The 12,044-nt window shown below is 35.0% G+C and overlaps 2 protein-coding genes across 3 annotated transcripts; both read left to right on the top strand.

Annotated features, from left to right (window-relative positions):
* Window positions 1–1,238: 1,238 nt before the first annotated feature.
* On the top strand, window positions 1,239–2,032 carry LOC141719606 (uncharacterized). Its single transcript, XM_074521985.1, has 2 exons — window positions 1,239–1,580; window positions 1,745–2,032. Exons 1-2 carry the CDS (start codon window positions 1,239–1,241, stop codon window positions 2,030–2,032), a joined length of 630 nt encoding a protein of 209 aa, XP_074378086.1.
* Window positions 2,033–3,735: 1,703 nt separating this feature from the next.
* Window positions 3,736–9,265, top strand: LOC141720948 (RINT1-like protein MAG2). Of its 2 annotated transcripts, XM_074523655.1 has the most exons (5): window positions 3,736–4,217; window positions 4,299–4,364; window positions 5,271–5,374; window positions 5,494–7,470; window positions 8,898–9,265. In XM_074523655.1, the coding sequence occupies exons 1-4, from the start codon at window positions 3,926–3,928 to the stop codon at window positions 7,405–7,407; spliced, it is 2,376 nt and encodes a 791-aa protein (XP_074379756.1). In that variant the 5' UTR covers window positions 3,736–3,925; the 3' UTR covers window positions 7,408–7,470; window positions 8,898–9,265. The 2 variants fall into 2 exon arrangements, with proteins under 2 accessions (XP_074379756.1, XP_074379757.1); XM_074523656.1 differs by lacking the exon at window positions 3,736–4,217 and having other exon boundaries at window positions 4,308–4,448.
* The last annotated feature ends 2,779 nt before the right edge of the window (window positions 9,266–12,044 follow it).

The following is a 12,044-nucleotide window of genomic DNA, read 5'->3' as shown; positions in this document are numbered from 1 at the left end:
ACAGATAACATAATACTTGCTATTGAAATAATGCATTACATGAAAAGGAAGTCCCAAGGTAAGGATGGCTGGATGGCACTGAAGTTGGACATGTCTAAAGCCTACGACCGAGTAGAATGGTCATATATGGAAGCAATGCTGCTAAAGTTGGGGTTTAATCACCATACTGTTCTACTATTTATGAGCTGTTTAACATCTGTAAATTACTCTATAGCTCATGCAGGTCATAATTTTGGCAACATTGTCCCTCAAAGGGGACTCATACAAGGAGACCCACTGTCTTCCTATCTTTTTCTCATCTGCATGGAGGGCTTCTCTATCTTACTACAGGACTTTGAGAGAAGATCTCTCATCAAGGGGGTAAAAATTGCAAGGACAGCGCCTGCAATTTCACATATATTCTTTGCAGATGACTCTTATATTTTCTGTAAGGCTAATGTGGATGATGTAGATCACATTCTATCCATGCTTCATATGTTCGAAGTAGCTTCAGGACAAAAAATCAATTCAGCAAAGTCTTCGATTTTTTTCAGCAAGAATACCATGAACCATGTCAGGCAGGAGTTGTGTACTAAACTAAGGTTTATTGAAGCCACAGAACAAAGCACCTATTTGGGTCTTCCTAGCATTATAGGTAGGAACAAAACAACCATTTTTGGTTTCATTAAGGAGAAGCTGCAATCGACGATACAAGCATGAAGCCATTAAACTATATCAAAAGGAGGAAAAGAGGTATTACTAAAGACAATTGCTCAAACACTTCCTAACTATGCCATGAGTGTGTTTTTGTTGCTTGCGGATTTGTGCCAGCAATTCGAACGTCTGATGTGCAGATATTGGTGGTAAACTGGCTCTAAGAAGGATCGAGGTATTCATTGGCAAAGTTAGTCTCGTATGAGCACAAGAAAGTCCAGAGGTGGTATGGGGTTTCGTAACGTTCGAAATTTTAATTTGTCTCTACTTGGTAGTCAGGGGTGGAGACTATTAAAATATCCGAACAAGCTTGTCAGCAGGGTATTCAAGGCAAGATACTATCCTAAAAGCTCATTCTTAAACGCTAAAATTGGAACGAACCCGAGCTACATTTGGCGTAGCATAATAGAAGCAAAGCCCCTGATCTGCAAGGGTGTTGGTTGTAGAGTGGGTAATCGCTCATCTGTCAGTATTGTTCAGATCCATGGCTTCCGGACGTTATAGATCCTTATATTCACACTCGAAGTGAAGCCATTATAGAGCAAATGGTATCATCCTTAATAAGCCCGGATCAAAATACTTGGGACACAGACCTGGTTGTGGACATCTTTAATAGCAGGGATTCGAACATCATATTGTCCACTCCTATTGATAAGGAAGTAGATGATTCTTGGTACTGGCGTAGAGAGAAGTTTGGACAATACTCTGTGAAAAGTGCTTATTTGATGCTAGAAGAAGGTAATCCCTCTAATTCCTCAGCCAATAACTCAGGTTTTTGGCATACTCTCTGGAATTTAAAAATTCCACCTAAGGTGAAAAATTTCCTTTGGCGAGCCTCTAATGATTGTCTCCCTTCTAGAGAAATGCTTCGAACCAGAAATGTCCAGGTTAGTCCGATATGTGCAGTTTGTAACGCATATTTGAATCAATCTTTCATATATTGGTTCTCTACCCGTTTGCTAGCACTTGTCTCACAAAACTTAATTGTCTTCTACCATCTGTAATCGTTTCTAACTTCACCGAGTGGCTAAAAATGGTCTTCCAATACCAGAAAGATGTGGTTCTCAGAATAGTAATGGTATGTTGGATGGTTTGGAGGAGTCGTAACGAGCTCATTTGGAATCAACGCACCATTGATCCCAATGAGGTGGTGCTATCAGCACATTCTATTCTTGACCAATGGAGTAACGTTCAAGATCGTTCATACGATCAATTCCTAGGGTATATGACACCTGATGATGGTATGGAACGTTGGAGCAAACCAGTAGAAAACAGTGTCAAGATCAATTCTGATGCTGCCATCTTCGATGAGATAATAGCTTTGGTTGTGCCTTTGTAATTCGAGATTCTGCCGGACAGTTAGTCGAAGCTAGTGTCAAGAAATTTAATGGGAAGATCAGTGTGAAAATAGCCGAAGTGATGGGAATTAGAGAGGCCCTTAGTTGGGTTAAACAAATGGACGTTCATGAATCGAATAGCCTATCCACGGTTCAAGCAATACGTAGTTCCTTTCCTTGTTACTCATACTTGGGGAGGTTGGTTAAAGAATGCCGGTATTTGTTGTCTTTTATGCAACATAGGAATATCCAGCTTCGATTTGTTAAACGATCTGCGAACCGAGTTGCTCATTATTTACCCGAGAATTTAGTTCTATAGCAGATCGTATTTGGAGGGTGAGAGATGTTCATCCCGAATTTCATTCTATCTTGTTACAAGACTTAAGAGTTTGAATAAACTTCTTTTCTTCTGGCAAAAAATAAACATTCGGGAACACTACTCAACCTGATTTTCCTTTTCCTTTTTAAGCATTAAAAATGCAAGGTATTAGTAGCCTATATTTTTAATACAAAAAATGTACAAATTTAAAATTTAAACCCGTTATAGGCTGACTTTGGGCCCAATTAAGATTGTGAGCCCAAAATTCAAATAACCCGGACCTGCAAAGTCACACACACGTTATGTTCACATTAAGAAATCGGGGGAATTTGATCTGTGGATTCAAAGATTGAGAAGAGAAACACATGTTTAATCCCTCATCATCATCATCATCATCATCATCGTCATCAATCAGCGCATTTACTTCAAGACCAGGTAACGATGATTATAGCTGTTTTTGCCTTTAATAATTTTTGTTAATAAAAACTTAGTGTGTGTGTGTGTATATATAGGGTTCTGCTGAGTAGCTACCTCTTTTGTATGTATACAAAGTATAACTGCCTATTGATATTTTATGATTTTAGGTCATGTTATATTTAACTTTTACTTTACGATTATGTAAATATATATCGAAATGTGATCATCCTGTGTCACTCGAGAGTTTTATTATTCAGCTCGAGTGGGTTATAGCCTTAGGTCAGCTGAGTAGTTACTGATTCGAAAGCTTTAGGAGATTGTAGTGGAACACCTCTTATATACTTGTTCTGTTAAATTTTTAACTTTATCGGAAACTCTTGGATATATTGATCACATCAATGTAAGCATTTACTCATTTAGACTACTTCAAAATGTATGCTACAATAATTAGGAATTAATTAATGTAATATTGAATGAATTGTTATAATCTTGGTTTATAGTTGCAAAGATAATAAAAATTTTATTTTTAGAAGTATACTTCGGGCTTCTAAAATTGATTCCTAATTTGAATATTTGTTATTTAGTAAGTTTAATTTAATGCTAACTGTCTTTTTTAGTGTTACCATATCATACTTGAGGTGTAAAAAGGTAAAGTAACTTACTAATGAGTATATTTTATTAGTTAAAAGGTTCAACGGTTTAACGCATACATATATTTCGGAGCATCATTCTATGCGTGTTAAAAAGTTATAATTATGTATAGAAATGCTACCACATCATGTTTTCAATATGTGTTGAACATTAGTTGTCCGTAAGTTCCGGTTATTTATAAAAAGTCCCCGTGTCTTTTTTTCTTCATGTTATTTGCAATTATGACACCACGTCTTTTGTTTTGCATTATTTTTATAATTACGCCACCGTTTTTTTTAAGAAAATGACCAAGATTCTCAACTTAAATGCGAAACTACCACTGGCCTCATTTTTAAACATTTTTCAAATAAATAATTTGGGCCTTCCATATATATAGATCTAATTGCCTAAAAATATAAGTATATCAATGATTTCAATTCTAAAAAGTTTCGATTGAAACCTCCCCTTAATGTACAGAAATTAACATTGATTTTATGTTTCTGAATTTGACAGAAGAATAGTGATTCAGATGATTTTACCTTCAGCATCATCTCTTTCTCCTTCGGTGATAAGCTATTTGGACACGAAGCTCCATACAAAACAGGATCAAGAAGCTTCATCTAGTCTGCTGTTGGAATTAGAATCCGAGTGTAACGGCTTGGATCAAAAGCTGTCTGATCTTAACAGCATCCTCGAATCTCGTTTATTCTCTTATGCCTCTTTCTCTTCTCATTTTGTCACTCTCCTCACTTCCGTCAATGACAGTTTTTCGGATCTTCGTTCTTCTACTGAACTCCCTACCATTGATTCTTCTTCATCAGGTTAGGTGCTTCCCCAACATCCCTTGTATATAATCCTGTTTTATTAAATGAAGAGTTGATGACATTGTTTAAATAACACAGGGAGATCGGAGCTACCGGCTCTTGCCAAGGAAGTGGCCAGGGTGGAGGCTGTCCGACTTTACGCTGGTATTTATTTATTTTTACTGAAACTGCAGCATGTTGTTTAGGCTGGACCTAACCTCTGAGGAAATGTCCGGCACACATTTTAAGGTGCATAAAAAGTATAGTTATGTAACTTATTTTTACAATTTTCTTTTTCTGAATAAAAGTTGAATGTTTTAATTTTTATTCAGAAAAACAAAATTGTAAAAAAAAATTACAGAACTATACACACACTCTGCTTGTAAAATAAAATATGTTGTCTGTGAATGTTTGCGTCCCTATCTATACTAGTTTTTACTGTAATTCATTTTGTGAGCATTTTGTCAACTTCCATATTGGTTAATACACTGAATACCTGCTATGGGTTGGTAACTACGGAGACTTTAAACTATTGTTTGACATCCTTAGAACAGAAGCTTGGTGTTGGAATTCTGGAACATCACTGGATACACATTATCCGGCGGACTAATACTACTTATTGAGAACCCTTTTCAATTTCGTGATTAAATGTGCTTCCATTTTATTTTTGATTTATAATTCAATTTAGCTTAATTTAAATTAGTTTTATAATAGGTGTATAGGTTGTAAATTTGGATATACCATCAAACAGGACTACCATGGCTCAGCCTCAGTGTAAACGATTGACTTTCACACACGTAAACTGTAAACACAATTAAAAAGCGACCGAATTACCTTGCTATTGGTTCCATGCACAGACTGATCTGTGTTGGCTGTTATACTCTCTGCTCAAGAATACCTTGCATAGCTAATGTGTTGTACGTCCTTTCTTTAGTACATAGTGAATGCCCGCTGCACAACCACTGTTTGATTAACATTCTATAACGATATTATGTGACTTCTGGCTGTTAACTCTAGGTTTATACAATCTGAAGTGTGTTGTTTTATTTTTTAAATTTTGTATCTTCTCAGAGACGGCTTTAAAACTGGACACCATGGTTGGCGACGTTGAAGATGCTGTAGCATCTGTGGTAAATAAAAATCTAAGGAAACATCCTTTCTCACATAATTTGGAGGTGTGATCATCTCCTTCTGTTATTTTCATTCACTTATAAATATATTTTCTCACCAGTCATCACTTGTACATTTACTTTCTCACTGGTATTTTCTTTATCTCTTCTTTTATTCCTTGCAGGATGTGCGGCTTATTGCCATTAAAGCTCTGAAACAGGCAGAAGATGTATTAGCTTCAGTTACCAAAGCACGCCCTCAGTGGGCACGTCTTGTGTTGGCTGTTGACCACAGAGTTGACAGGGCCTTGGCCACTTTGAGACCACAAGCCATTGCAGATCACCGATCCCTGCTTGTATCTCTTGGATGGCCACCTTCTATAACTTCTTCTAGTACTCTAGATGCTGACACAAAGAATTCAGCTGCAGTCTCAAATCCACTTTTCACGATGCAAGGTGAACTCAAACGCCAATATTGTGAAAGTTTTCTTGCTTTATGCAGTCTGCAGGAATTGCAAAGACAGCGAAAATCTCGGCAACTCGAGGGGCACAATCTAGAGGTTGCTATGCACCAACCATTGTGGACTATCGAAGAGCTTGTGAATTCTTTGTTCATAGCATCCCAACGCCATATCACAAAATGGGTTGATAAGCCAGAATTCATTTTTGCTCTTGTATATAAAATTACCCGGGATTATGTTGACACCATGGATGAGTTATTGCAGCCACTGGTTGACGAAGCAATGTTATCAGGATACAGTTGTAGAGAAGAATGGATCTCAGCAATGGTATCTTCACTATCCACGTATTTGGCAAAGGAGATATTTCCTTTATATGTTGGTCAACTGGATGAAGATATTGCCGGTGGAACACAATCACAAACTAAAATATCCTGGCTGCATCTAATTGACTTGATGATTGCTTTTGATAAACGAGTCCAGTCTCTGATAGCGCAATCCGGAATTCTGGTCTCTCTTCAGGAAGACGGAAATTTGCAGAGACTGACTTCTTTATCAGTCTTCTGTGATCGACCTGACTGGCTTGAGCTTTGGGCTGAAATAGAACTGAATGAGGTAATTACTAAATTAAAGTTAGAAGTGGAGGATGAGAGAAGTTGGTCGACGGATGTTCAAGGAGCAGCCGTTCTTTTTGGCGCAGAAGAATATAAATCTCCTGCAATATCTGGTGCTATTATTAATCGTCTGTCTTCTTTAATTGATCGTTGTCGGTCGATACCTAGGATATCATTAAGGTTGAGGTTTGTTAGAGTTGCAGGGGCACCTGTAATACACAAGTTTTTGGACTCCGTATGTCTCAGGTGCCAAGAAGCTGAGGGTCTGACTGCCTTGACTGACGATGCTGCTTTAATTAAGGTTACAAGGTCAGTCAATGCAGTTCGCTACGTGGAGACTGTTTTGAAAGAGTGGTGTGAGGATGTCTTTTTTCTTGAGATGGGGCTGAACCAAGCGGAATCATCTGGAACACCATTTGTAGAGAATAGTTTCACTGAAGGGTCAATGGGAGATATTGGGAGTGGTGTTTTAGGTGAAGAAATTAGAAAACTTGAAGAATTCAGAAGAGAATGGATTGAAATGTTATCAACTGTGGTATTGAGGGGTTTTGATGCTCGATCTCGGGATCATATCAAGAACCGGAAGCAATGGCAGGAAAGAAGTGAAGGATTGGTGGTATCTAGATCTTTGGTTGACGCACTAGATTATCTACAGGTAAAAGTGTCGCTGTTGGAAGGGAGTTTGAATAAGATGGATTTTATTGGGGTGTGGAGAAGTCTGGCTAATGGAGTGGATAAATTGATATTCAATGGAATTCTATTCAGCAACACAAAGTTCTATGAGGGTGGCACCGAGAGGTTTGGTAATGATTTGACAGTTCTCTTTGGTGTTTTTGGGGCCTGGTGTTTGAGACCTGAAGGCTTCTTCCCTAAAATTAGTGAAGGCCTGAGGTTACTAAAAATGGACAAAAAGAAACTTCAGGGTAGTACGGCAGGTAGGGAAGTGTGGCTCAAAGAGAATGGAATAAGGCATTTGAGTGTTGCTGAGGCAGAAAAGATTGCTAAGAACAGGGTGTACAACAGCTGAAGTCTTCTTTTTCTTATTGTTACAAAATTAATCTGGTGCGAAGTAAAGATCTGTTGTACACTGGTAAGTTGTTGACCAATATATATATATATATATATATATATTATCGTATTTGTTAGCTGGTATAAGTACCTGATAAATATACCTGAACTCATTCTATTTATTAACCCCGCTCAGGTATATCTGTATAAACACTATGTATACGCAGTTATGTGTTCAGATACAAATCAATATAGAAGATGGATCACGAACCAGTGAATGATGCTTGAAGTTGTATAACTGCCTAATATATATACCTAAATATATCTGTGTAGGCTGAAGCTACAGTCTAAGTAACAATATTTGTTGGTATATAATAGTTAATCTTGTGGTATATATTTAGTGAATATTGTATACTTATGTACTGAACTTTTTAGGTTTGTAGTTTGTTTGGTTTAAGATAGGTTATAATGAAATTTAACTCTGTATAGATACAGTTGAATACATATTAATTTGGTCTACAAACTACAAATTAATGATTAGGTATGATTTTAATGCTACCTGGACTGATGATTACTAGTTGGTTTTAAAAATTGGTGGCCAAATGATTTATAGTGGAACATGAGATTATATGTATATTTATATTCCAATTTTGGACTCAGAGGTTGCTCCCCTAGATCTTAATTTTGCTTTAGATTAAAGTTATTAAAAGTGCACAGAAGTGAGAAGTGATGCGGAGAGAGCCTTTGTTGCATTTTGTAGGTGGAGCAGCATGCCTGCTCCTGACTTCTTGAGTGAGCACATCAAGCTCACAAACATGATGCGAGTTGCGACAAAGACGCACACTTCATTGAAAATTGACAGGATTTGAGAAGAAAAAACAATCAATAATATTAGTACATGGAGAGTCCTTAAAATCAGATCTAGATGTTTTAAGACCTAAAGTATATCTGAGCAACCCAAATTAAGTCTTACAACGTAAAAAATAGTTGAAAACAGAAAAGATTTCGCTAAATAAAATATTATTATAGGTCATAATCACATGGATCCTCATATCTCGCCAACGAAGGGAAGCATGGCTCTTCAGGATTATCATAATCATCTGAAGTTGCTTAGTTCGTGGGGATCATAAACATAATCCAGATCAAAGCTTTTGGAACCTTGATGAAGAAGAAGACTAATTTTTTTTAGAAAGTGAGCATGTTTAGTTTTAGTTACTGGTCCATCTATATATTTCTTGTGAACACAAGTTTTACCCAACCCTTGTTGACTAAATTAATTTGGATGTGACTTGTTTATAATTTTGGTGACATTTCAAATTGATTATTTGCCTCTTGATTGGTCTTTTAGAATGATTTGATATCAAGGCTGTTATCTAACATCAATTCATTTTTTCCTAAAGTAAATTCTAAATTTTCTGAACTGAGGATAGCATCAAATCTACTGAATGTTAGTCCTCTTGTACAACAAAAAGAGGCGAACAAATAACTTTTTTCAATTGTCCTTTACAGGCAGCAGGGGCAACTTTTGGTGCATTGGCAATCAAGGAGTCGGTGCCAGATCAATATAAGCATATGGTAATGGGGCCTTCTTTAAAAGTTGGCTTGCACAATGTAGTAATTTCTGCGAGAGTCTTGACCTTGACCTTTGGGATTGCCTTTGCACAATGACGTGGTATTAGTTTTTGTAGGTTCTGTGTAACCGGCCCTTCCATGAACCCTGCCATTGTAAGTACCAGATTTTATCTTATGTTCTTGCTTCAGAGTTTAGCTTTTGTATACTTGATTGACAATTGTTGTGTTCGAGGAGATTTGATATTCTTAGCATATAGTGTGCTGAATATGAAAAATCAATGTAGTAAATGATTTGTGCTTTCTGACTTCTAGGAGACAAGTTTTTTTTTATTAATTGAACTACAAAATTTTCTCCTAGTCTATTTAGCTCAAGAAATTTGCATAACTTTATGGATCTTGATAGGAAAATATATATGGAACCCAACTTCAAGTAGAAAGCTGGGGTTCAGAACCACATAAAACAAGGGCCAATCTGTTTGTCTAAGCCCAGTAGACATCTTGATGCTAGTACTTTATAATGTACCTAACTATCAAGGCCAGCCTTGCATAACATAACTTCTTCCTTCGGAACGTCCATTTTGTCATAGATCATGTTGCTTTACATTATTCTTGCCAAATTCAGAAAGAAGATGAAATTTTGGAGTTCTTATGTTTTGAATGTGAAATACGACATGCATGGTTTGCCTTGCTCCTCATGGATGTTCTTGAAGCAGTTAATCCGTCTAGTTGAAGCCTGAAGCGCAAAGGCTCTTGTTTGAGTCTCATTCTTGCTAAACAAAACATGTATATACATGCAAATGATCATACATAAACCAAACTTAAAATAGATACTATAAACTAAAATTTAATCTAATGTACTCCTAAAAGCATCACACCCAATTAATATGCACTCTCTCGAACATAATCTCAGTTTTTTTCCCTTTCGTTTTTAATTTAATTTTCTCGTCAAATAATAAGTTTTTTTTTTTAAATCCGATTTCACTATATTTTTCTAAATCTCCCAACGATCAATTTGCATATCATATGTGCTATATTTCGACATGATTGAGAATTTTTTTTATTTTAATTTCTAGTTTTCATTAAAGCATATGCACCCGTTAGGGGCACCAATTTATCAATTCATCAATCCTATCAAATCCTATCAATGGTATTAGTTACTATTCACCTAAAATCAATTTTTTTTCTTAATTTTTATACACTCACAAACCTCAATCAATTCATCAATTACTATTCACCAAATAAATAATAACATAATATTAGCTATCTTGCTTAATAATATTGATTAAATATCATATATTTAAGTAGAAATCTATTATTTAATGATCCCACAAATATTATCCTTAAAGTAATAATAGATAGTAGATAATTTTAGATTTTTTTAAATAAGATTTTGTTAATTTTAGATAATAATTCAAAAGCTGATTTAATAATCAAATTTGATAATAATTCAAAAGTTGATCTAATTTATTTTTAAAATTATTTAAATGCATATCCATAATAGTATATTATCATATAAACTCTAATTTTGAGTCAAGTGTAACAATTTTATAGGTCCAGTCCATAAAGCAAATACATTAATTTATTTAAAAAATGAGCAAATCGTGGGTCCCACTAATTGATGGGTATTAATAGGTCCATTAATAATCAAAGGCGATATTGCTGAATTGATGGAATATTGAAAATTGATGGAGTCAAAAACACACCGGTGCATGCCAGTTTCTGAGAGAAAGATTGAAAAGGCTGATGAATCAATATTTTTCCTTCTCCGGTACATATGATCTTATAAGGAAGTTCGTATTAGAGTAGACCCTTATATATATACATTATATATATATAGAGAAGGGCTACTCTAATAAATATCAATTTTATAATAGAAATGAGAAATCAATTTTTTTTAAATTATTTCGAAATATAACACATATAATATATAAATTGATCGTTAAGAGATGAAAAAAATACAGTAAAATCGGATTTAAAAAAAACTTATCTAATCTAAATTATTAGATCAATTTAATCTAAGAGTATTTCCAACCTCACTGAGCCCTCAGCAAAATGTTTCGGCTGGCAACTGAAAAGTAGCAAATATAGCCAACTTCATCAAATATGGCGCCTTCAACCGACTGCTCTGCTCCCCTTGCTAAAAATATAGCCATCAACCATTACTTTATATTTGTTGAAGTCTTAAGGAGCTCCACGTCGTCTTTGACAGACTTGCCTATCCAGATTGATTCATGTTGGTTTATATTTTCTTGCAAGCAAATATTTGGATTTTGTTTCTTCTATATTTTTTTTTATTTCAAATTAATAATTTAATTTGTGATTAAATATGTATAAAAATGTCACCACGTTATAAAATTTGTTAGCATCAATATTAATATCTTGAAATTTAATAAAATTTTAAATAATATTTTTTAAATTATTTAATTACAATTTCAGATCAATTAGCATGAATATAATTTATAAAATTTAAATTTATTGAAAAGACATTGCTCAAAATTTTAATTATTTAAAATTTTAAAATATAGCCAACCATATATAGGTAAGATTCAGCAAATTTTAGCCAACCATTATTTTATATTATTATAACTAACAATTATAGCCAACCCGGTTGGAGATGCTCTAATGCCTCCTGAGAAGTACAACACCTAATCTGCACCATCCCGCTCACAATCTCACTTGTTCCCCTCTGTTTTTAATTTAATTTTTCCTGTCAAACGGTAAGTTGTTTTTAATCCGACTTCACTATAATTTTCTCCATCTCTCAACAATCGATTTGCATATTATATGTGTTATATTTCGAAGTAATTTAAAAAAATATATTTAGTTTCTAGTTTTTATTCAAAAATTGGTTTTTATTAGAGTAACCCCCTATATATATCACTTACCACCTAAACGGAAAAATATATACCATGATTAGGGTTGTAAATGAGTCAATACGCTCACGAACAAATTGGTGTCCGGTTCGAAAAAAGTTCGGCTCAAGTTCGGTTCAATCTATAAACGAGTCGAATATGAACATAATTTTAAGGTTCGGTTTGTAAATTAGCTGAACTTGAGCACCACACAGTTCGGCTCAAAATTTCG

This window comes from Apium graveolens, chromosome 4 (assembly GCF_009905375.1).
Source record: "Apium graveolens cultivar Ventura chromosome 4, ASM990537v1, whole genome shotgun sequence".
NCBI classification, from domain to species: Eukaryota; Viridiplantae; Streptophyta; class Magnoliopsida; order Apiales; family Apiaceae; genus Apium; species Apium graveolens.
This window is presented reverse-complemented; position numbering and strand designations above follow the sequence as displayed.

Excerpts from the sequence above, each read along its gene's own strand:
- LOC141719606 (XM_074521985.1), top strand. The coding sequence starts at position 1,239 with ATGGTATCATCCTTAATAAGCCCGGATCAAAATACTTGGGACACAGAC. Across the intron at positions 1,581-1,744 it reads TTCGAACCAGAAATGTCCAG|AAAGATGTGGTTCTCAGAAT; the intron begins GTTAGTCCGATA and ends TTCCAATACCAG.
- LOC141720948 (XM_074523655.1), top strand. The coding sequence starts at position 3,926 with ATGATTTTACCTTCAGCATCATCTCTTTCTCCTTCGGTGATAAGCTAT. Across the intron at positions 4,365-5,270 it reads GGCTGTCCGACTTTACGCTG|AGACGGCTTTAAAACTGGAC; the intron begins GTATTTATTTAT and ends GTATCTTCTCAG. Across the intron at positions 5,375-5,493 it reads CTTTCTCACATAATTTGGAG|GATGTGCGGCTTATTGCCAT; the intron begins GTGTGATCATCT and ends TATTCCTTGCAG.